This window comes from Trachemys scripta, chromosome 7, assembly GCF_013100865.1.
Source record: "Trachemys scripta elegans isolate TJP31775 chromosome 7, CAS_Tse_1.0, whole genome shotgun sequence".
Taxonomy (NCBI): domain Eukaryota; kingdom Metazoa; phylum Chordata; order Testudines; family Emydidae; genus Trachemys; species Trachemys scripta.
This window is the reverse complement of record NC_048304.1, coordinates 24,163,451-24,184,839: the sequence shown is the minus strand read 5'-3', so window position 1 is coordinate 24,184,839 and position 21,389 is coordinate 24,163,451. Positions and strand designations below refer to the sequence as shown.

Sequence of the window (21,389 nt, the reverse complement as noted above, 5' to 3'; positions counted from 1 at the left end):
GTAGGACCTGCACAAGGTCTAGGCACCACATAAGTCCCACATAAGCCCTCAAAATAGGACTTACAGTAAATAAGGATTGAGGTGCTGCATAAGCTTTTTGCTGGCTCTCTGCACCCTCACAATGACAACACAATCCAGCCTTAGTGACATCATAGTCGCTTCTTATATAAACTGATATTACACAAGCTGGTATTTATCAATATTCTGGTCACCAGATACTTTGCAATTATTTGTTTAATGTGCAGACAGGGGCCAGAGTCTAATGTCAGTCTGAGTAACTGTGTTGACTTCACTGAAGTCAGTCTTGTTTTCACTTCAGTGTCATGGAGCTTAGAATCTGCTTTGTGTTGCAAATTCTTGCTTTGTTTGCCTGAATGAACCTCCATTTGTTTTAACATTTACCTATGGCACTCAGGATTGGTCCCAGACAGAGCAACAGCAAAAAGGAAAATCTTGTAAAAATAGAGCCCCAAACTGATCAAAGTTAGTGTGAGATGACTAGAAAGCCCTTGAGCTGAGCCTTGAAGAGGAGGGATTTACGAGACATCAGCAGGGAGGGTGTTGCATACATGCAGCCCCACTCCCCAGCTCATTTCAGATGGACAACTGAGAGCAGCGACAGCCTGGTTGACCTCTCTTGCCTTGTGAGCAGCAAAATGGCTGTTTGCGTACCTCAGGCCTAAATGACGAAAGGCCATAGAGACCATCAGCAAAACTTTGGTTTGAAACCAGTGTATCATTCCAATGGGGCTTTATTTCGGCTGGAAGCAATGCAGGATGCTGTATAACTGTGCACAATATTGTCCCGGTCACTTTTTGCTTTAAATGGTTTTTCAAATGTACTAAAGCAGCTGTCAACAATTCCCCTTTGACACAGAGTGCTCCCTTTCAGATGGGCACCCTAACACCAGGTTTACTGTCCTACTTTCCCCCCTCGAGTTTCTAATGACTTCACAACCGGCTCTCTTGTCTCAGTAATACGCCTCCTTAGGGCCAGTTTATTACAAAACTCTAGTGCAAATAATCTGAAACAAAAGTCCTGAAACGTAGTCCATTTCTCACGCCCCGCCGCCATGCAGTCCTTAAAATCCCATGTGATCTGGTCAGTAGACATAGCACATACCACACTCGGGAGCCTTTCACCACTCCTGGGCTCTTCTTCAGTCCTCTCCTGTCCTGCCAGGACAGCCGCTTCCAGCTGCAACCCCCCAGCCTTTCTGCTGGGAGTTCATCCTCATCAGGGAGCATCCAGCACTGCCCCAGTTCTATTAAGCTCCCATCTTAAATAGGCCAGAAAGTAGGCCCTGCACCTGTTCCCCAGCCCTCAGTTCTCTGTCACCGTCTGGTTCCAGTGCACCAGTGTGGAGACCTCAGCAGGTATGCCCCTCCGCTGCTCGCCTGTCTTTAGCCCGCTTTGGCCCTCAGCTCTGGCTCTCCAGATTGCAAATCAGCAGGCAACTCCCTCTGCCGCTTTCTTGCCTTCCATTTGCTTCGGTTTGGGGAGTTCATCCAGAAAACCCCTCTTCTGCCTTCCCTGAGGAACCTTCTACAGTTTCCTTCAGGGACCTCCTCCCTCTCTGAGTCTGCTCTGCCCTCATAGCTGGCCAAACCAGGAGCATCTGTTCTAGCAGAGGGGCGCTGGATCAGCTTCAATTAAAGGGTCAGCCACCCTGTGGCAGCAGGCAAACTATTAAACTTTGATAAAGGTTTGCTAGCTGTTCTGCTCTGTTCAAGTTCTCAGCACCCATCTGTGGGGTATCCGAGTGCCTCTTGCCCCAAAGATTGGGTCCGCCCCAGGGCACAGGGCCCCCAAAAGCCCAGCACACCATTGGAGCCCCACTTTCCATGTAAGTGGTGTATCAGTCCCTTGTGGGGGCTGAGCTCTCTGTGACATTTTTCACTGAACTTAAATGAGCCAGCGTAACAACTCCTGACATTTCATGTCCATCATACTTTGCCTTTACATGTGTCATTTTACCCAAGGGTCTCCTTGTGCTTTTCAAACATAAACTAAGCCTCACGATTCCCCTCTGAGTAAGAAAGAATTGTTTGTGGCCATATTAAAGATGAGTAAACTGAGCCAAAAGAGGCTAATCTTCAGCACATCCTCTGTGGCGTCCTCAACGTCCATTGACTTCACTGGGGGCTGGTGGTGCTGAGTATTTGCAAGAGATGTTCAGTACTGCTTAGAATTGGACCCGGAGGCCCAGATCCACAAAGGTATTTAGGTTCCGACCTTCCATTGAAATTGGTAGGCGTAAGGTGCCTAAATATCATTGAGGATCTGGGCGTTAAGTCACTTGTCTGCATTCTCGTAGCAAGTCAGGGCCCGGAATTGAACCCAGGAGTCCTGTGTGCCTGTCTTGTGCTTGGACTATTAGATCATGCTCCAATGTCATGTTTCACTTATTTCTTTGTCTTTAGGTACTGGCGTCGAGCACTGGGCATGCAGGTTAGATATGCTAACTATGATGATTACCGGTTCTGTTTTTCTTATCGAGGGAGACCTGGATTCAGACCATCCATACTGATGTTACATGGATTTTCAGCCCACAAAGATATGTGGTTGTCTGTGGTCAAGGTATGTTTCCATTTTTCTAACAACAAATGGATACCGCCTGAGCGAGAGAACACTTTTACTTGCAGTGCTGTTGGTGTTGTGAAAGAGGGGTCTCTTGCTAGCACATTAGGAAGCTTAGCTATACTGATCACAGCTATGACAGTTATTTTAGAAAACTAGAAATATCCTCAGCTACTGTACATATTGATCATCTGATGCATTCCACCCCTTTTGTCATTCAAAGTTTAGAGGATTTATGCTTCCAGACTTAATAATGTCATGGGCTTATTCTATACTACAGAGTTAGGTCGACGTAAGCTGCCTAATGTCAGTGTACATGCTACAGCCTTGGCTCCCCCCAATGTAAGTGCCCTATTATGTCAACATAATAACTCCACCTCCATGAAAGGCTTATGTCGGTATAGATAGGGTGATGCAGTGTCTGTGTCGACGCTGCATTACTTACATTGGCTGTTGGATGTCATTCTTGTCAATTTCACGGTTCCTGCATGGAGCTCTGGGCTGGTGGTGGGCTGCTTCTCTTGGTGAGGACGTGCACCATCAACACAAGGAGGGTAGTGTGGTCATCGGCCCCCTCCGTAATTACTGCAATGGCTGTAAGTCGACCTAACACAATTTGACTTAAGTTTGTAGTATAGACATGCCCATAGAGTTTAAGGTCAGAAGGGACCATCAGGTCATCCAGTCTGACCCCCTGTATATCACAGGCCCTTAAATTGTACTTAATAGGATGGAGCCTTTTCTTAACAGCTGGAGTCTGGTGTATAATAATTGTGGTGAATAGGCCATTTCCAGTATTTAATCTACAGGGCTAGATTCGCACTCTAGTCTGTGCCAGCACCTAGGCAGAGTCCAGATCCATAATCTGCTTGGGGAGAGGAGGTTGTGGTCTCAGAAAACAGGCTTCATCTCCTTAACACTGGAGGTGTTTTTAGGGGCCTTGCACCACCCCAAAAAAGGTGATACTGGTCAGAGTGAACGTGTACATGGGATGATTATGGGAAGTTCTTATTTCACACTTCCCCCCAGTAACTCCCACCTGCAGAGTTCCTATGGAGCCAGCAGCAGGAAGTAAAGTTGCTCTCTCCCAGCAACATCTCGGAGGGAAAGCAGCCAAGGAAAAGCGGTGGCAAGGCTGTGCTGAGAGAGAGAAGCTTTGTGTGCAGGAAATCTAGCCCAAGGTATTTAATCACTTCTCAGATTGGGTGTACACATACCAAACATTCATCACAGAGTCTCTGTTTCCCCCTTTTCCCTCCCCCTCTCTTTTTCCTGGATTCTATTTTTTTAAACAATAAAACTTCTTTAAGCTTATAAAAGACAATACCAACTTGCAGTGAACTAATGTAATATAGTGAGGCCAATGACTGCACCGTGCTAATCAGCACAACATTTCCCAGAGAGATTCTAATAGGAAATCAATTTCTCCCCCCCCCCCCCCCCCCCCCCCCCCCCGTTTCCTTCATAGCATCTTTCTCTAGGCTAACTGCCCAGCGCTTTGTTTCCACAGTTCCTTCCGAAGAACCTGCACTTGGTCTGTGTTGACATGCCTGGTCATGAGGGAACTACCCGATCATCATTAGATGACTACTCCATCAATGGGCAAGTTAAAAGAATACACCAGGTGATGGCCTCAGATGTGTTCTATGCCGGTTCTTCTCCATGTCCCCCTTCCTGGGCAATCAGGGTATATGGGTTTGATTTGTCTTTGAAGTGATTGGAAACCAGGATTTCTTCTCTTTAGAGGATTGAAGGTGAAACATGGAGGGCTAGATTGTGCCCTTGGCTCAGGCCTGTATAGATGGCAGCATGCGAGTGTGCCACCGCAGGAAAAGCCCAGAGAAGTCATTTCCCTGCTCACCTCTTCTTGCAGGGGAAATCATCTACTCCTGGCCTGTAGCAAGTGCAGTTTACTTCTCCTTTCCCCTCCCCTCCTGCAGCTCAGCTGTGCATTCCTTTGGATCACTAAACGGGCCAGTATTGCCTTTGCTCCTTGGCTCTCTTTCATGGGCTAAGTTGCAGCCATCCTGCAGAAGGAACTTTGCAGAGGGAACGTGTCCCTCTGTTCCTTCAAGGACTAACCCCCTACCGCGTGACTGATTAGCCTGGACAGTCTTACTGCTTTAGGCACATTTGAATACGTTAGAAAATTCAGTGTGCAAATTACTGCTAGAACCCTGTGTCCCAGAATCAGATGAGTTCTTAAAACCCTGCAGCTCACAGGAGCTTCGTATGATGGAAGAGGTTTTTTTTGTATTTTGCTGCTCAGATTATAAAATGTGTAAATTTTCCTTTCAGCATAATGGCTGAGCCATGCAGGGTTGTAATTAAGGGGTATGGCAGGGCTGAAGAAAAATGCCGGTAGTGGGGTGGGGGGACGGGACGTGGAGGCACAGCAGTGGCATTTTCCCCAGTCATATACTCTGATTTGATTTCAGTTCCTCTCCACCCACAAATCTTTTCAAGAGCCAGCAGTGAAAATGGGCAGGGATCCAGGATCACCACCTACAAGCCCGCCTCCCTCCCCCCCAAGTCACTCACGCACCGCTCTATCACATTAAAAGCGACAAAGAGTCCTCTGGCACCTTATAGACTGGTATTGAATCCCCATCTCTGTAAAAGCTGCCAAGTATCTCTGTCCATTTTCTTTGGCATCATCAGCAGATGCCTTCCTTGTGACTGTGTTGCTTTTTACTTCACATTTGATTTAAGTATATAATATATTCTGGGCCAGATTCTTATTTATGCGAACACCTCTGCACTGCCGGAATGGTGTACAGGAACCTACATGTGAATGAGTATCAGGCCTCGGTGGAGAGCGTTAAATCTCTCTTAAGCTGATCTCTGCAGTAGAGCTCTTAAAATGGAGAGGCGGTTGGTAAGATGCTGCAGAAATAAACAGCAGGTGGGGACCACACTTTTGTATTTTATAAGTCTGCATTTTGCCCCTTGTCCCTTATTGGCATTATCAGGATGGATGGGGCTGGAATGTAGGAGAGATAAGAACAAGACCAAGCAGGAAGGTGGGAGGAGGTGAAACAGGGACTGTTGTTCTCTATAACGTGGATCAGACTGCAATTTGTTTTTGTTTCTTTATTTTCCTTTCCTTTAAAGAGGGATGTAGATGAGGCTGGATGGTTCAGAGGCTTGGTAACGGCCTGTAGAGCCTTTAAGTCTTAGCTGTTCCAATGTTGCCTGGGTCAGTAGCGACTGAAAGTTATCATCAACGCTTGTTTGCTAACCTTCTAGTTTGTGAGCGCCTCTGGGCCAGGGACCTGTGTTTTTGTTTCTGTCAAGCACCAGCCAGACCTGTGAAACAATAAAAATAACAACAGGAAAGGAGAGCGGTGTTCTCAGTGCCATTCCAGTGGGCAGGTATCCTGTCACAGATGCTGCTTCCACGCTTGTTGCTAATTTGACAATCTCAGCAGTGGCTAAAAACTAACAGGTCATGGACCCCAAACTACTCTTGTAGCTCTCAAGCTTGTTCTCTTGCTCAGGGACAAGGCACTTTGCAGGGACAAGGTGGGGAAGCTTACCCTGCTCTGTGGATGGTGATGTCCACCCTCTGCACTGTTAAGCCAACGCCTTCCATGGGAAATACGTTTCCTTTTATTTAAAGAGGACGCGCGGGGAATCTTAAGATTCTGTGGATCCACCACACTGCTCTAGCTTTGCTTTTAGGATTTACTGCAATGCTGCCAGGACCTCATGATTACTATATGCTGTAGCTTTGGAGTTTATTTTTTCTAATGACTCTGATTGTAACTGTGCAATTGCTCCCTGTGGCCTCATTGCCCTTTCCATTTCAGTTTGTTGAATGTATCAAGCTGAACAGAAAACCTTTTCACCTGATCGGCACCTCAATGGGTGGAAATGTTGCAGGAGTTTATGCTGCTCAATACCCAGCGGAGATTTGCAGCCTGTCTCTTGTATGCCCTGCAGGTGAGTGGCGCAATAAAAACTGAGTATGGAAGTAGCTAGGTATCTACTCTGTACCAAAGGAACCTAGAGCACCTCAGGTAGTACTGAATCCAGTGTAAACTTTGTGAATTAGATAGTGGGAAGAAATATTTGGCACCAACTGAGATTTTAGAATCCAGTTTAGATTTATTTATACTCCGTAAGACTAATTAGACTCTAACAGAACAGTACATGTACTCCTGGAACACAGCACATGAAGTGTCAGATAACAAATGCTGTGAAAGCTGAATTCCAGTCTGTGTTTTAAGCCCCCTTTCTCACAGCTTTCTCCAGCAAACTCCTGTTTAGGCTGAAACGGTCTGTGCTTAGTCGCAGCCCAAAGGTGACTTTGTTTTCTGCACACACCATAAAAAAAACAACAACTGTGTTTGCATAGCTCAATATTGGCTGAAGCTGGGGGGACAGACAATCTATGCTTTTGAAAAAGGTTGGTTCTGAATTTATTTGAGCTGCGAACATTTAAAATGGAATGTTCACACATGCACATAGTGGAGGACGAATCTGGGCAGAAAGAGAGCTGCCTTAATTGGTCCCTCCCCATCCACAATGCCCACTGCAGAGGAGGACGACACACATCATCAGCACCTTTGCTTTCTGCTATCTTGGAGCCTATGCTACACCAAGGTAGAGGTTTTCAGAAATTGCAATGCAGGGAGTAGCTTTGCCATCTGTTGCAGGGGAGGGAGGGCAGAGATGGAAGTGTAGATAGGAGGAGGGACCAGGAACATGGAGGAGTATTTGCAGGCCCAGCGAAAGAGTTGCTGTTTCCTTACTGGCTTTTGTAGATCAAACGGTTTGGGCTCTCCTGGAGTGGTGGCGTTTGGTATCACAGCAGCTACTTCTGTTATAGACACATTGAGAGGTAACGGGAATCCTAAATGTGGACCCTTACATCTTCATACGAGGCACAGAGGTTTAGTTCCAGGATTGCCATTGGAATTGGAATGAGTTAAGAACATAAGAATGGCCATAGTAGTTCAGACCAGTGGTCCAGCTAAACCAGTATCTTGTCTTCTGACTATGGCCAGATGCTTCAGAGGGAGTGGACAGAACTGGGCAGTTATTGAGTGATCCATCCCCTGTTGTCCAGTCCCAGAACCTGGCAGAGGCTTAGCTGTGGGGCTAAATCCCCACGCAGCTCTGAATGTTTTGGTAGTGTGTGTGTAAACGTTCAGTGTTGTATGCAACTGAGAGATTGCTAAATGTGTCGTCTTCCTGTTTTCAGCATGGTGGAAAGAAAACCCTTAGACCTGTCTTAAAATCAGTTTTTCGTAATACCCATTTGACTAGAAACTTGTAAATTGAAACACCTTCTGCCAATGATGCTTCTTGCCAACAGTCTAATCTTAACTGTTGGGTAGCTAGGCAGCGTCTGCGTCAACCCTTGTGCTCTGTGTGATGTTTCTAAGGGAGAGAGCACAAAGCCGTATGGCTTGGACATGAGTGGCTGAGATGAATGGAAATGGGGGTGGCGGTGGAGCGGGGTGGTCAAGAGAGGTGATATGAACTGACTTCATAAGAAGTGTCTGTTTTAAACCTGCGGGGGATTTAGCTGTATAGTCTCATCTCTACAGGTCCGATCCTCACATACAGTAAGGCCTCTCTACAGCACTCTGGTAACGTAAGAGTCTTGAAGCGGGTGTAAATTACATTGGCCCTGCTTTAAGACATCGTTACGCTGCCAGGGAGCTGTAAAGAGGCCTTACTGTAAGTGAGAATTGGATCCTGCATGTTCTGAAAGCCTAAAAGGGAAGATCGCTTAGTTGATTCTTCCCAAATCTGCCACTAAATCCCCCATGCTCTCTCCAGCTGTTTAGAGACTGTTACAAGAAGGGAAGTTACTCAGTAAATGTGAATTTTGAAGTACCTGGTTATGCAGAATTTCACATTTCATCAACTTACTCTCCTGTCTTAATACCTGGCCGGACTATTCAGTACAAGCTAGGGAATTAAATACTACAAATGTGTCTGAGTGTTGGCACAGCGTTATCTGCGTGCAGGGAAGGCTTTGGTGTTTGCCCCTGTTGTCAAAACAGCTGCTGCTGCTTCTTATCCAATAAACTAGTGATTCCAAGGCAAGAAATAAAGGGCAAAGTGGAATGTTACCTAGTTATCACTTGTGCTGCTCTGGAGAAAGAAAGTGATGTGAATAACTGTCTGTGTGTGTGTGTCAGGCATCTATGAATTAGCCAGTGGTTCTCAGCCTGGGGTACGCGTATCCCTGGGGGTCCGCAGAGGTCTTCCGGGGATACATCAGCTCATCTAGATATTTGCCTAGTTTTACAACAGACTACATGAAAAGCACCAGCAAAGTCAGTACAAACTGAAATTTCATACATACAATGACTTGTTTATACTGCTCTATATACTATACACTAAAATGTAAGTACAATGTTAATATTCCAATTGATGTATTTTATAATTCTAGGGTAAAAATGAAAAAAAATAAGCAATTTTTCAGTAATAGTGCACTGTGACACTCTTGTGTTTTTATGTCTGGTTTTGTAAGCAAGTAGTTTTTAAATGAGGTGAAACTTGAGGGTACACAAGACAAATCAGACTCCTGAAGAGTCACCTCCTAGTGAACAGGTTTGAAGTAGAACTGGTTGGGGAAAATTTTTGCAAAAATGTTGTGTAAAGCCTAGTGTCACTTAATAATAATAATAAATATTTAATTCCATTGGCTCTGTATTTTCTCTGCAGTGTGCATTGTTAATTTCCCAGCACCTAGAGATAGCTTAGCAAATGATGCATCCAGTAATAAAGTGCTGGTGCTTCAGGAGTTCCCTGCCTGAGAATTCATTTGGCGGGCAGGTGGCAACAGCAGCCTGCAAATTGTATGTCCCACATCATGAGGAGACTTACAATGTCCTGCTGCAGCTTAACTATAAAAATAATTAGAAAAAGATAATAGAAAATGGAGATTGGTTTGTTGTGTCTATCTTCATCAGGATTTTTTGTTGGTTTGTTTCTATCTTCCTGTATGTGATGAGTTATTCAGCCCACTAGCTGTTGGTGGTATTACCATTCCAGCAAGCAAACATCCATTCATAATATATGTAAAGTATTTGTCAGATTGCATCCTGCACCCACTGTATGCTCTTAGCTTTCCTTCTGCATCTCCTTCCACACCTGCAATTGAGTACCCACCTTCCCTGCTGCGGCTTCTGGCTTCCTCCTGTGTAATGCACTGTTAGTGTATCAAGGAAATGCACTTCCTATTTTATTAAAGTGAGAAATTCTCTGCATAGTGTTTGGGAGGCAACCAGCCACGGGAGCAGTCGGGTCAAAGCTATGGTGAATAGGGAGGGCTGAGATATCATTTGGTAAATACTATACATGTATAATGTGTAATTATACACACCCCGTTGGTTGAATGAGTAAGCAGGCAAGTAGGCCATAGAAATCGGTAATTGAGTTCCCCTGGCTGAACTTCGATCATTTTCAGGAATAGGTTATATATTATATAATATATATATTATATATAGTCATAAAATTTTAATTCCATGGATGGAACTGGGAATGGGATTCACTGGTGTTTTGTTTTGTAAGTAGGTAAATTGTGGCCTATGGAAAATGGCAGTGTTCCTTTTGATAGGCTTTTAAAAATTTTTAGGAAAAAAGGTTCCGGAAATTAGAAAACAGGAGAAATCCAGATCTACCAAGGAATGAGAGAAAGAGAGAGAATGAAAAGAGTTATTTTGTGAGAACTCTGACAAACTAGTTGAAATTCTGGTTCAACTGAGAAATTACAAAGGTTCTCTCATCCACTTCACACAATTCGGTAAAATTGGCAGGTTCCATTTATGAGAGGCTCCCACAGGACAGAGATACCAAGGTGTTGCAGGGCAGAACCATATCTTGATTAACACTTCATCGGTCTCAGTTCATTTTGAATAGTATGTGACAAAATCAGAGGGTTTATTTTTCTTCAGAAGAAAGGGGGACTGGGAGGAACACAAAGCAGGTGTGTTTTTGCGCTGTGTTTAGTGCTATTAGTTTGATTACCATAGCTATTAGCGGAGGCTGTCATGGCTGCGTGAAAGTTTACAACAGTCAAATGTACACTATGCCCAGAAGTAACTACCTTCTGTGGCAAGTTGCCATCTCTAGGAAGGGCTGTCTTGTTGTCACTTTTGGATTTTAGCATGTGGATATTTCTGTTCATCGTATGTAGGTCTGCCATATCCAACTGATAACAAATTTCTTAAGCGTCTGCGGGAGCTGAAAGAGTCTGAACGTATTGACAGGATTCCTTTAATTCCATCAACGCCTGAGGAAATGGCAGACATGCTGAAGCTTTGTTCTTACGTGCGCTTTAAAGTACCTCAGCAGGTAAGAAATCCTAGTCAGTCATCCTCTTTAATCATGACAGAAGGTAGTAGACTTGGCCAGGATGGGCCATAAACAGAATAACTCTCACAGAGAGAGTGAGAGGGCAAGCTTGCCTCTCACTGAAATCCAAGCATTTTAAACAGAACGGTTGTGTCAAAGACAATGAAACTGAAATGGCACAATCTAGGATGTAGCTTAGAACAGTGTAATTCTCCAGGTAATGTTGCTATATATTTATGGAATGGGAAAGAAAGAACTGTTAGCAATTTGCACCGAATACTGGCCCCCTAAGACACAGTTTGAAATTGTCCATCAGGGCAAGAAATTTGTATTTATATTTGTTCAGGTCCAATTCTGCAGTCTTCACTAGGTCAAACATGCTTTGATTCATCATTGATGTGATCCTAGCAGAAATATATCTGAAAGTATACACCGAAATATAATCGTGGCATTTGTGTATTCATGTTTCTTGAAAGGAGCCAGAAGAGCTAATGAAAAGGTGCGGGACTTCTGCCAAAATTCCTCTCTCCTCCCCTTCTTGTGCTCCAAATCAACTTGGAAGGTGTCACCCTTATCACTAGTCCTTCATTTTGAGTATCTCTGAAATTGGATCTTTACAAAGGGGCATGTTATTCATGACTAATTTTGTTTGATTAAATCAGGAAGGATTATAATGGACATACAGGTCGTTGGCTGTAGAGGGTCTGGCGTTTGCATAGTTCTACCAATAGCTTTTCTATCTTTTTGACTTCATAGAAACTTCAGAAGGTTTCTGTTCAGAAATGTAACTTCTTTACAGCAACCCTTGCAGACAGTGTCAGGTCAGTGCTCCTGGGGGTCTCTTGCTCGTGTGGTGCTGCCCTTCTCTGGAGATTTATCCCTCTTAGGGATGAGCATGTTAATGGGAAAATATTTTCCACGGTCTCTAATTTTCCATAGACTTTAAGGCCAGAAAGGGCCATTATGATCATCCTAATCTGACCTCTTGTATAAAGTAGGCCATAGAACCTCCCCCAATAATTTCTGCATCTAACTAGTATCTTTAGTGGTTTAGACCACTTTCCTTTTGTTTTTTCCAGCCATACACGCCTGATGCTTTTCTGTTGGAAGGATCTAAATTCTTTGGCAGCTTGGTGGGAAGTCTGGATGCTTTTAGTATATATAGATAACAGGAAAAGCTAGATAGATGAAAAGTTATCATCCAGTACATAAGCGACTTGTTTGTTCTTTTTTTAGCGAATTCAATGGAAATGTTAATTGTTCCATTGTGAGGAAAAAGGAACTTAGCAATATGTTTTCCTTAGGAAGTCTTTGATTAATTATAGGAGAAGAGGAAATGTAAAGTAATGCCAAGGTAAGGTAATGAGAAGTATTACTTTTATGTGAATAATAAAGAAATGTATGATAACTCCTGAGGCAACCTGGCAAGAGTGCATAGTCTGGCTTGATAGCACATTTCAATTGCACATTATGAAGGACATTTTTCTGCTTCCTTTTTATCCTACAAGTTTGTAGCTCCTTTTTGAGGAGTCAGATCTTGTGTGAATAATATGCTTACTCTCTTGCTCTGCAGCGATGTAACAAAGCCTTGTTTCCCAGGCATTACGGCAACAACCTGTCGTCAGAAGGTGTCTCCAAGTAAGCTTGTGCTTTAATGACATTGTGTAACGCACAAAAGGACAGACCAGAAGAGGTCCCAGAATCAGATTCTGGGCACAGTCTTGTCCAGTGTCCCCAGGAAACTTCTCCATGTGCTGTCACCTAAGTGGCAGCGCGTGGGCCGTGTGTGGTGTGTTCTGTTCTCTTACCCTGATACACATTTATTTATTTATAGATCCTGCAGGGCCTTGTTGATGTTCGCATTCCACATAACGAATTTTACCGGAAATGTAAGTGCGCTGGTTCTGCTCTGCTAGAACCAAACACAATCTCTTGATCTGTATCCTAAGTACTCAGTATGTGTACAAATCTATCCCCCCTCATGCAGAAGGGGACCTAGTTGCCTCCACAACAGGGTTTCCCTGTGGTGGATGCTTCACCAGTGTGGAGATTTCCTGCTGGTGGAGGAGTGTGTAGGGACAGTGTCATGGGGCACGCATCATCCTCCCCCCCCCCCCCTTCTTGCAACCAGCCCTGTGAGGAGCTAAGGATGGAGTGACACAGCCAGAGTCTGTGTGTCTCTTCTGCACCCGTCTTTCCCCTGCCCAGCAGTATTGTGAGCTGACAGAGTCCCCACCCAGCTCCAAACAAACTACACGTTCTTCACAGAGGGCCTCCCCCAAAAGGAGAAAAAGAAAACAGACCCTCAGGTTTATTAATCAAATGTTTACTCCAGAAAAACCCTGCCTGCACCCCCTAGCCAAATCCTTCTCCATAGGCTTGGCTACCCCGCAGGGCCTGACTATTCCAGACCCTAGCTCCCTCTTCTGAATGTAAGGGAGGTGTGATAGAGCAGCTGCACCTGCCCTGGTGGGTCCGCTTCAGGGGCTGAAATAAGGGGGAAGTAATTGGGAGGGGAGTGCCGCTCCCCTTCTCATTAAAAGAATATAGCAGCCCTCCTCCTCGGCTGGACAGTTAATTTCCCCCCTCCTGTTTGTATCTGCTTTAATCATTGGTCAGCTTTAATTAACGCCTGCTAACAGAGTGGGGCTGTTGGAGAATCTTGTCATGCTAGAGGTCACAGACATGCTGTCCTCCCACTCATGGATCCTGGAGTGATCTGTGGTTTGCGGGCAGGCCCTATATCCTGTTCTGCTCCCCTGTGGGCCAACTGGGGTACAGTCCCCTTGGGAACACAGCAGTGTTCCCCTCCGACTGTCGCCCCCTCTTGCAGGTTTTCCTTATTCAGGCAAACCCTCACTGGTGGCCACAGGAGCCTGCTGAAGGAATAAAGGAAATCACTCACTCAGGATTCGGGCCATGCTGAGTAGCAGTAAATGGAACAAATCCCACTTGTGTTTGACTAATTCTTCTCTGCTGAAAAGTATTTTTAGAAATTACAGATGAAAAGTCCAGACACGCTCTTCATGAAAACATGAGCAAGATCAAAGCCCCAACGCAGATCATCTGGGGAAAACAAGATCAGGTACTGCTGCTGCTGTGCTGTTTTATTTTTTTGTAAAGGATTGGTGCTCCATTTCCAGCTGTATGAATGTTAGATAGCTAGCACTAGTGACTTGCATGGTGCTTTACAGACCCGTAGTAAGAACACAAGGTCCCTGTCTTCCCCAGGGATCTCCTAGTCATACAGGAGTCTATGAAGGATGATAGGAGGGAACAGACAACAGAAAGGAAAGGGGACAGGGAGAGCAGATGTGGGAAGGGAGTTGGCTACCAGGCGCTCAGATTCTGTCTGCTTAATTGTCGGGAGGGAGGGAGCAGCTAGTGGAAAGCTCACTGAAAGAAGTGGGCTGGGAGGAAGAATTTTGAAGTAAAAAAAGAGTTGTCTTGGCAACGAGGAAGAGAGAGGCTGTTCCTTGGGTAGGCGGCAGAGGAAAAAAAAGGCACAAGGATGCAAGATTGGGAAGGAGACCAAGGGAATGTTAAGGAGTGAGGAGAGGAGCATGTGCGTGCACACGTTTGCAAAGGAGAGAGGAGAAGATTGTGTACCTGGGTGCAAAGGAATACAGGAAAACCGGCTGAGACATAAGCAGGGGCAGAGCTGTGTAGAAGGGAGGCTATAATGTCAATTCTTCCCTGCGCCAGAGCCCCTTTACGCGGCTGTGGTGGCCGAAAGGTGGTGGAAGTGCTGCAGGGATAGGGAGCTCCCCTGCCGGAGTAGCCCTACGCCTGTCCCCATCATAGAGGGCTTTCAGAGGTGGGAGGAGGTGGGGAGGGAGGGAGAGAGGCCAGTGTATTATGCTCTCTGGATCTCTTCTGCTTCCCATGGTTCATAAGAAGCCATGAGCAGAGCTTGAACTAGAACAACTGTGAGGTTGCTTTAACTTCTACTAGGAGCCAGGCAGGCTCCCAAACAGCCCTGGAATCCAAGGACTGAAAGATAGGTTAGAGCCACTTCTGCCCTGCTCTGCCCCCCAACCACACCTAGTCGGGAACTCAAAATTGGGGCCTATATCGTGGGATAGAAGGGGAAATGTAACACTGTCAGAACCAGTAAGTGGTCTGGAACCAGCTGGAAATAGGATGGATTTTAAAATAAAAAGGAGTGATGAGCTTGGAACTCATTTTTTATTTTTAAAGAGTGTAGTGCTTGTGAAAGGTACCCTAGTGATAACTCCTTCTCCCTGGGAGTCCCTGCTTCCCCTCCCAGACCACCCATAGGCTACCTCTCTTTGCCAATGGGGTCATGTCCACCTTGAATAAAATTTGCCAGATGAGGGCTGGTTTCCCCTTCATGGAGTGTGGGCTGTATGGATCCTACTAGTCATCTTCCCTAGTTACCCTAACAGAGCGGGGAACAGACACTTCTGACAGGAGAGGTGCTACCAGCACTGGTGGGAGAAGGTGCTTCTGGAGCCCCTGCTGATAACAGCTAAGAGGGAAACAGAGCCCAAACTGTGGCTGAAGATGCTATAGAGTAGCCTGAGTTGCCCCAAGACCTCTAAACCCGGCAGGGGAGCCAGAGAGAAACCTAGTCTTTTTAAAGCCTTTCCTATGCTCATAGATCATGTTAAGTGATAGGGAAATTCAGATGAAATAGAAATAAAAGTAGAGACTTGCATATGTACCGGAGAGACGTCTATGGTGAACATTGTCAGTGGAACTGGGTAAGTGGTGGGAACATTCAGACTCCATTCACATTGGGAACAGAACTCTGCTAGCCACAGTGCTCACTACACTTGGGGTTCTAAAATGGTTTCCCGCATCAATATGAACAAGGATTTTTTTTTTTTTTTTTGGTCTGCAAACCATGTTAGCACTTTGTTTATAAAACTGTGCTGCAAGGGATAGAGGTATATGATTTACCCACTTACACGCATGCGTGTACACAGACGTGCACAGAGAGTGCCTAAATTGTCACCAGTAGGATTCTGTTGTGTGTGGTCTGTGCCTGAATTATTCCCAATGCCAGGCCTGGCTTGTACACAGTGCAGGAGGGCAGAGGAGACACCTGGATATGAGCTATTCCTGAAGAATCTGATGTGGGGAAACAAATGCATTCCACAGTAATTTAGTATCCCATTTTGATGTAAAAATACACAAGAGATGGTTCAAACAGGGTCATGGAACAGCCAATAAAAACTTAGGCTGGGTCTACACTACCCGCCTGAATCGGCGGGTAGAAATCGACCTATCGGGACGCGACAATCGATTCCCGAATTGACGCTCTTACTCCACCAGCGGAGGTGGGAGTAAGCGCCGTCGACGGGAAGCCGCAGAGGTCGATTTTGCCGCCATCCCTACAACGGGGTAAGTTGGCTGCAATACGTCGAATTCAGCTACGCTATTCGCATAGCTGAATTTGCGTATCTTAAATCGACCCCCCCCCGTAGTGAAGATGTAGCCTTAGATTCAACTCTGAGACTTTTTTCTTTGGTTCTTACTACTTTTTCTGTCATTCAGGTTCTGGATGTTTCTGGAGCAGATGTTCTAGCAAAATCTATTTCTGACTGTCAGGTACATATTTTGGAAAACTGTGGACACTCTGTGGTAGTGGAGCGGCCCAGGAAAACGGCAAAGCTCATATTGGAATTTTTCGCATTGGTGCACAACACAGAGAACAATAAGAAACTAGCTTGAACTTCATGTAGAGTCAAGCACTTGAACATGTTTTGAGTTGTGAATTACTGATGCTGTGATAAGTTCTCAGGGATCTTGTACAAAACATGGCGAATGTGCCAGAGTCCCTGAGGAAACCAGAATCGTTGATATGTAAAGCTGTAGCGCTAACAACACACAGTGACCTAAGGGATCCATTGAGCAATCTCCAGTTTTTTAAATATAAAACTAGAAAATCAGAAAATTCTAGCCATGGAATGTACTGAAAACTTGGAGTTTATGCAGCCCATGATATGTGATCGTATTTAATGTAAAACTTATTGGAACATAGGTGTTAGACGTTGTTAGAATATGGAAGGAATAAGTGAAGAGGGAGAACTTCATAGACTGAGATTTAAGGTATTTCTGCTACTTAGAATCTATTGCATTGCATGATAAATTGTTATAAAAGAATTCTGATGTTCCAGGCATTTGCTGAAGTGCTGTTGATATAACTCATTAACTTATGATTTATGCAGAAAATGAAGGCAACACATAAAACTTAGTCCGCAAAAGGAAAATGAGTGTCTGTCTGGGATGTTTACACTTACTGTGGATGGATTTTTACTCCCTGAACAGCTCCTGTGTATATATACTGCCTTAACAGTTTAGAATATTGAGGTGTTTGTACAATCTGGCTTTGCTTAAAGGGGGATACTTTCTTTTGATGTTAAGCCCATGTATATAACCACTCAAATATGGAGAGCAGTTTCAAGATGGTTATTAAAACAAGTGGAGAAAAACTCCTGGAGCCATTTATTCTTTTAGGTTTGGGGCCTGATTAAGCAATAATACTGTATATAGATGAGTGAACGAACAAATTCAGGTTAACACAAGGGGTGAGCTCCTAGATCTTTTATATTCTATTGTGTTGCTGAATATTTTGATGTACATAATGAGTTTCTTAATGAATTCTGTGAATTCTGTGATTGGTAATGTAATTGAAAACAAGTGTAACAGATGTAAGCTTAATGAGATAATTGTAATAATATTGGTTAGATGCTATACAGGCTCGTGTATTTCTTACACCTTTTACAATATGAATTGCTAGCAGATGTATTATAAGCTCCAATGGAATGCATTTTAAAATATAGTGGTGCAGAAAAGTACAAAATACAGTAGTGTTTCCTTTTGATGATTTGTATGTGTAATTAAATTTATAGTCGTAACTTTTATCTAAATGAAATTATATCAAAACAAAAGAGCCAGACTAGTTACGTTCTGTTATCTGTGATGCACCTTTTATGATATGTAGAGATTGATTCTGGACTGCCTCACCCCCAGAACTATGCAGCTCATGTCCCTGTGTATCTTCAAGATCAGCTGCTGTGCATGCATTCAAGCTATGCAGCAGTTCATGCTGCAGCACTGATGAGAATCTGCTCCTTGGTCTCAAGCATTGCTTGTATTTAGTAGAAAGCTCAAGAGTGCACTGTCTCCTTGAAAGCGTGTGGGATGACATCATTATACACCTGCCACCACTCATTCCCTTTGGACTTCTTACTTGGACATCAACATTTGACATTTTTTCTAAACTGTAAAGATTCTTGTAGACTGTATATTTCTATTTAAGCCTGCATTTCTAAGAGCCACCTTTGAGCTCCTTTTCCAATGTACTATAATCTGTATATGAAACCCATTGCTAGTCTGTCTTTTATTTAAAGAGAAAAATCAGAAACATTACATTAATTGCTTGGTCATTGTTTCTACTCTAGGAATAAATACAGACAAAGTGGCTGACAATTTTATTTGTGAAAAGCTGGAAAAAAAAGTTGTTAGATGTTTACATGGTTTCCAGAATATGCAAAGGACTTAAATTATTATTAAAATCTAGTAATTTACGGAGTGCTCCATGCATGAATTTTTCATTTGGGGGGGGGGGGGAGAAAGGGGTAGATAGTGCTGGCCATCGAGGGGGTGGGTATTTTGAAATTTCTGTGAACTGTGTTATTAAAGCCCAATTGCAATGATGATTACTTCAGAGTACCAAGAGACATAAAGCTAGCAGTGAGGGCCAAATTCTGCTTTCTTTAACGTCGGTGGAGTTTTGCCATTGCATTCAATGGGAATACAGGATTTGGGCCTGAAAAGCTTCAGGTAAAATTGGATTTCAAATGGCAAATCAGGTACATAGGTTCTAACTGACACACATTCAGATTTGAACAGAGATCTGCCACTTTTTGCAGATGACTGCTCTAACCACTACACAATGGAGTATTTTGATGTGGGGCTCTCTCAACCTCTTCTGTTGAAATTCTTCCACTTACTATTTAGTTATTCAATTAAATTGGGCCAGAGAAAGAGAATGACTCTATAGGCCCATGAATAGGGCGCTCCCCTGAGAGGTAGCAAATCCCTGTTCAAATCCCTTTTCCTCCCCTGGTAGAAGGGGGACTTGAACCAGTGGTCTCCCACATCACAGGTGAGTGTGCTAACCACTCAGCTAAAGTGGAAGGTTGTTGTCCCTTTGTGGAATCAAGCAGTCCTTGAGCACTCCTACCAGCTTAGGTCCCACATATGATTTAGGCAGGAGCACCTATCTTCCCTCAGTTCAGGGATTGCTAGCAGAGATAGGTGCCTCCCTGCAGGAGAAGGGTGGGGTTTAGGATACATTTGCTTGTTTAGGCAGCTCCCATCCTAGCATGCTGGGTTTTGTGGATCATAGTCCAAGGCACCTCTCCCTTCCCTTTCATTGTCTAAGGAGCACAGGCAAGTAACTTGGGCTTTGTGGATCTGAGTGGTGTTCCTGTGGGTTTTTGTCTAGGTGCCTAAAAGTTAGGCATTGCAATGCTCAGCGTCACAATGCCTAAATCCCTGTTGTGGATTGGGCCTTCAAGCTCTCTCATTACTGATCTCCCCTTAGTGGATTTTGATGACTGTTAGATACATTGATTTAAGGGTGTCATCAAATTTCTAGAGTAGGATAAATACATGATAAACTGGAAGCATTTGCAGCAATTTGACATGAATGGTCTGGTTCTCCATCCTTTTCTTTCTTCAGGCTGCTTTATTGGAATGAGATCCTCCCCTTGATCCTGTCTTCTTTCCCAGCACTCCATTCCCCTAATCCTTAATTCTCTGGGAAGGCCACAGACCCCTTCTAAGGGCTGCAATTTGAGAACCACTGTCCCAGCAGATCATCTCTGTAATAGCAGACCATTTTCTTCCCAAAATTAAATAGTAACCGTGGCATTCCAAAGAAGTTCAGTCAGAGGCAGCTAAATCTCGGTAAACCTCACTATTGCAACGAGAAGATCAAAGAAGCTGATCTTCAGACCCAGCCCAGAAACATCTGCAGAAAGCATTTCATTTTCGCTCAGAAGAAAACCTAGGATTGGCAAATGATGAAATCTGGAAGGTGTCCCAGGCATCACTATTGTTCAAGGGCAGTGGGCTGAAGTACCACGAGATCTGCGTCTTAGGCAGCATCCCTCATCTAGGTGTCCTCCTGCCATAGTGATCTGTAACAATGTGTAGACCTTAACTGAAGTTAAATTTGTATTTGTTGGTCCTACTGTTTAACAGGCACCTTGATGGGTGTGTTGGTTGCAGGGCCGCCCGGGGGAGGGGGACAAGTGGGGCAATTTGCCCCGGGCCCCACAGGGCCCCCACAAGAATATAGTATTCTATAGTATTGCAACTATTTTTTATGGAAGGGGCCCCCGAAATTGCTTTGCCCCGGGCCCCCTGAATCCTCTGGGCAGCCCTGGTTGGTTGAATGCAGTTCTTGTTTTACAAAATGTTTACTCCTGGGGTTGGGCTTTCATTGCTGAGAAATCTAAAATTGACTTAATCTTGGGCTGCAGCATTAAGAGATTGAAGTGGCTGTGGATGCAACTCCAGAAAACTTACACTTACTCAAAATGTTTAAGGGGAAGCTGGCTAGACTCCTGGGTTCTTCATGGGGGACTGGCATAATGCAGGGAGTTCAGATTACAAATTTGAGAACGTTGCTGTTTTAAACTATAAAAATCCATCGGTCGGTCTAGTCTTGTGCAGTTTATTTAAAGATGACGTCACTCCTGATCTATGATTAATTTTGAGTGCAGCTCCAAGGCACTTATTCCCTGCTGTTCTGTGATGGATTTAATCATTTCTCTTTCATACATTCCTGTGTTCTCAGGCTGTGACCACTTCAGCAAGGATGCACTCACTTACGGACTCCACTTCTTTGGCCTCAAAATACTTAACTCACTCAGCTACCCCCTGGGGCTCCATGGACTATAGCTTGAGAAGCAGAGTGTGTAGTGTGCAGTGTCCCTTTTAATCTCTGCTTCTGGGGTTGAATTTATGTTTTTAAATCTGCATACAGAATAAAGCATTTGTAGAATGGATTTTATATACATGTATGTCCACCTGTGCTACTCTGGATAGATATAAGTAGCTGAGTTTTATTGCAGGGTATACTCAGGATGAAATTAAATGAACCTGCTTCAAGGTGGGGAGGCAGGCTTTGTGGACGTGAAATGCACCCCCAACCATCCGTCAGGCCAGGGATACAGCATAGCCTCCAACCTCTAGCATTTGCTACTCCAGTCTATTTTCTAGAACAGCAGCTGCAGTCTCTGGGCTAGTTGTGTGATGTGGAATGGTCACTGGATCTGTGTAACCCCAGCTCCCCCTGGCCTCTCTCTCACCATAACCTGACAGAGATTCTGAGTGGCATGCTGGGCTGGGACATGTACCCTCTATGGGACAGATCCACTGATATCCCTCCTTCTGCACGGCCCCTGTTGGTGCTTATGTGATGCAAAGGGTCTGGGGTGAAGTT

The 21,389-nt window shown here is 44.5% G+C and overlaps 1 protein-coding gene across 2 annotated transcripts in view; it reads left to right on the top strand.

The window, feature by feature from the left end:
- ABHD6 (abhydrolase domain containing 6, acylglycerol lipase) overlaps nucleotides 1-18,253 on the top strand; it is a 35,550-nt gene extending 17,297 nt beyond the window's left edge. For both annotated transcript variants that reach the window (XM_034775945.1, XM_034775946.1), the window contains exons 4-10: nucleotides 2,425-2,581; nucleotides 4,092-4,205; nucleotides 6,394-6,526; nucleotides 10,743-10,900; nucleotides 12,735-12,789; nucleotides 13,885-13,985; nucleotides 16,424-18,253. In XM_034775945.1, coding sequence (XP_034631836.1) covers nucleotides 2,425-2,581; nucleotides 4,092-4,205; nucleotides 6,394-6,526; nucleotides 10,743-10,900; nucleotides 12,735-12,789; nucleotides 13,885-13,985; nucleotides 16,424-16,600 — 895 coding nt within the window. In that variant the 3' untranslated portion in view covers nucleotides 16,601-18,253. The remainder of the gene's footprint in view (nucleotides 1-2,424; nucleotides 2,582-4,091; nucleotides 4,206-6,393; nucleotides 6,527-10,742; nucleotides 10,901-12,734; nucleotides 12,790-13,884; nucleotides 13,986-16,423) is intronic.
- Nucleotides 18,254-21,389: the final 3,136 nt, after the last annotated feature.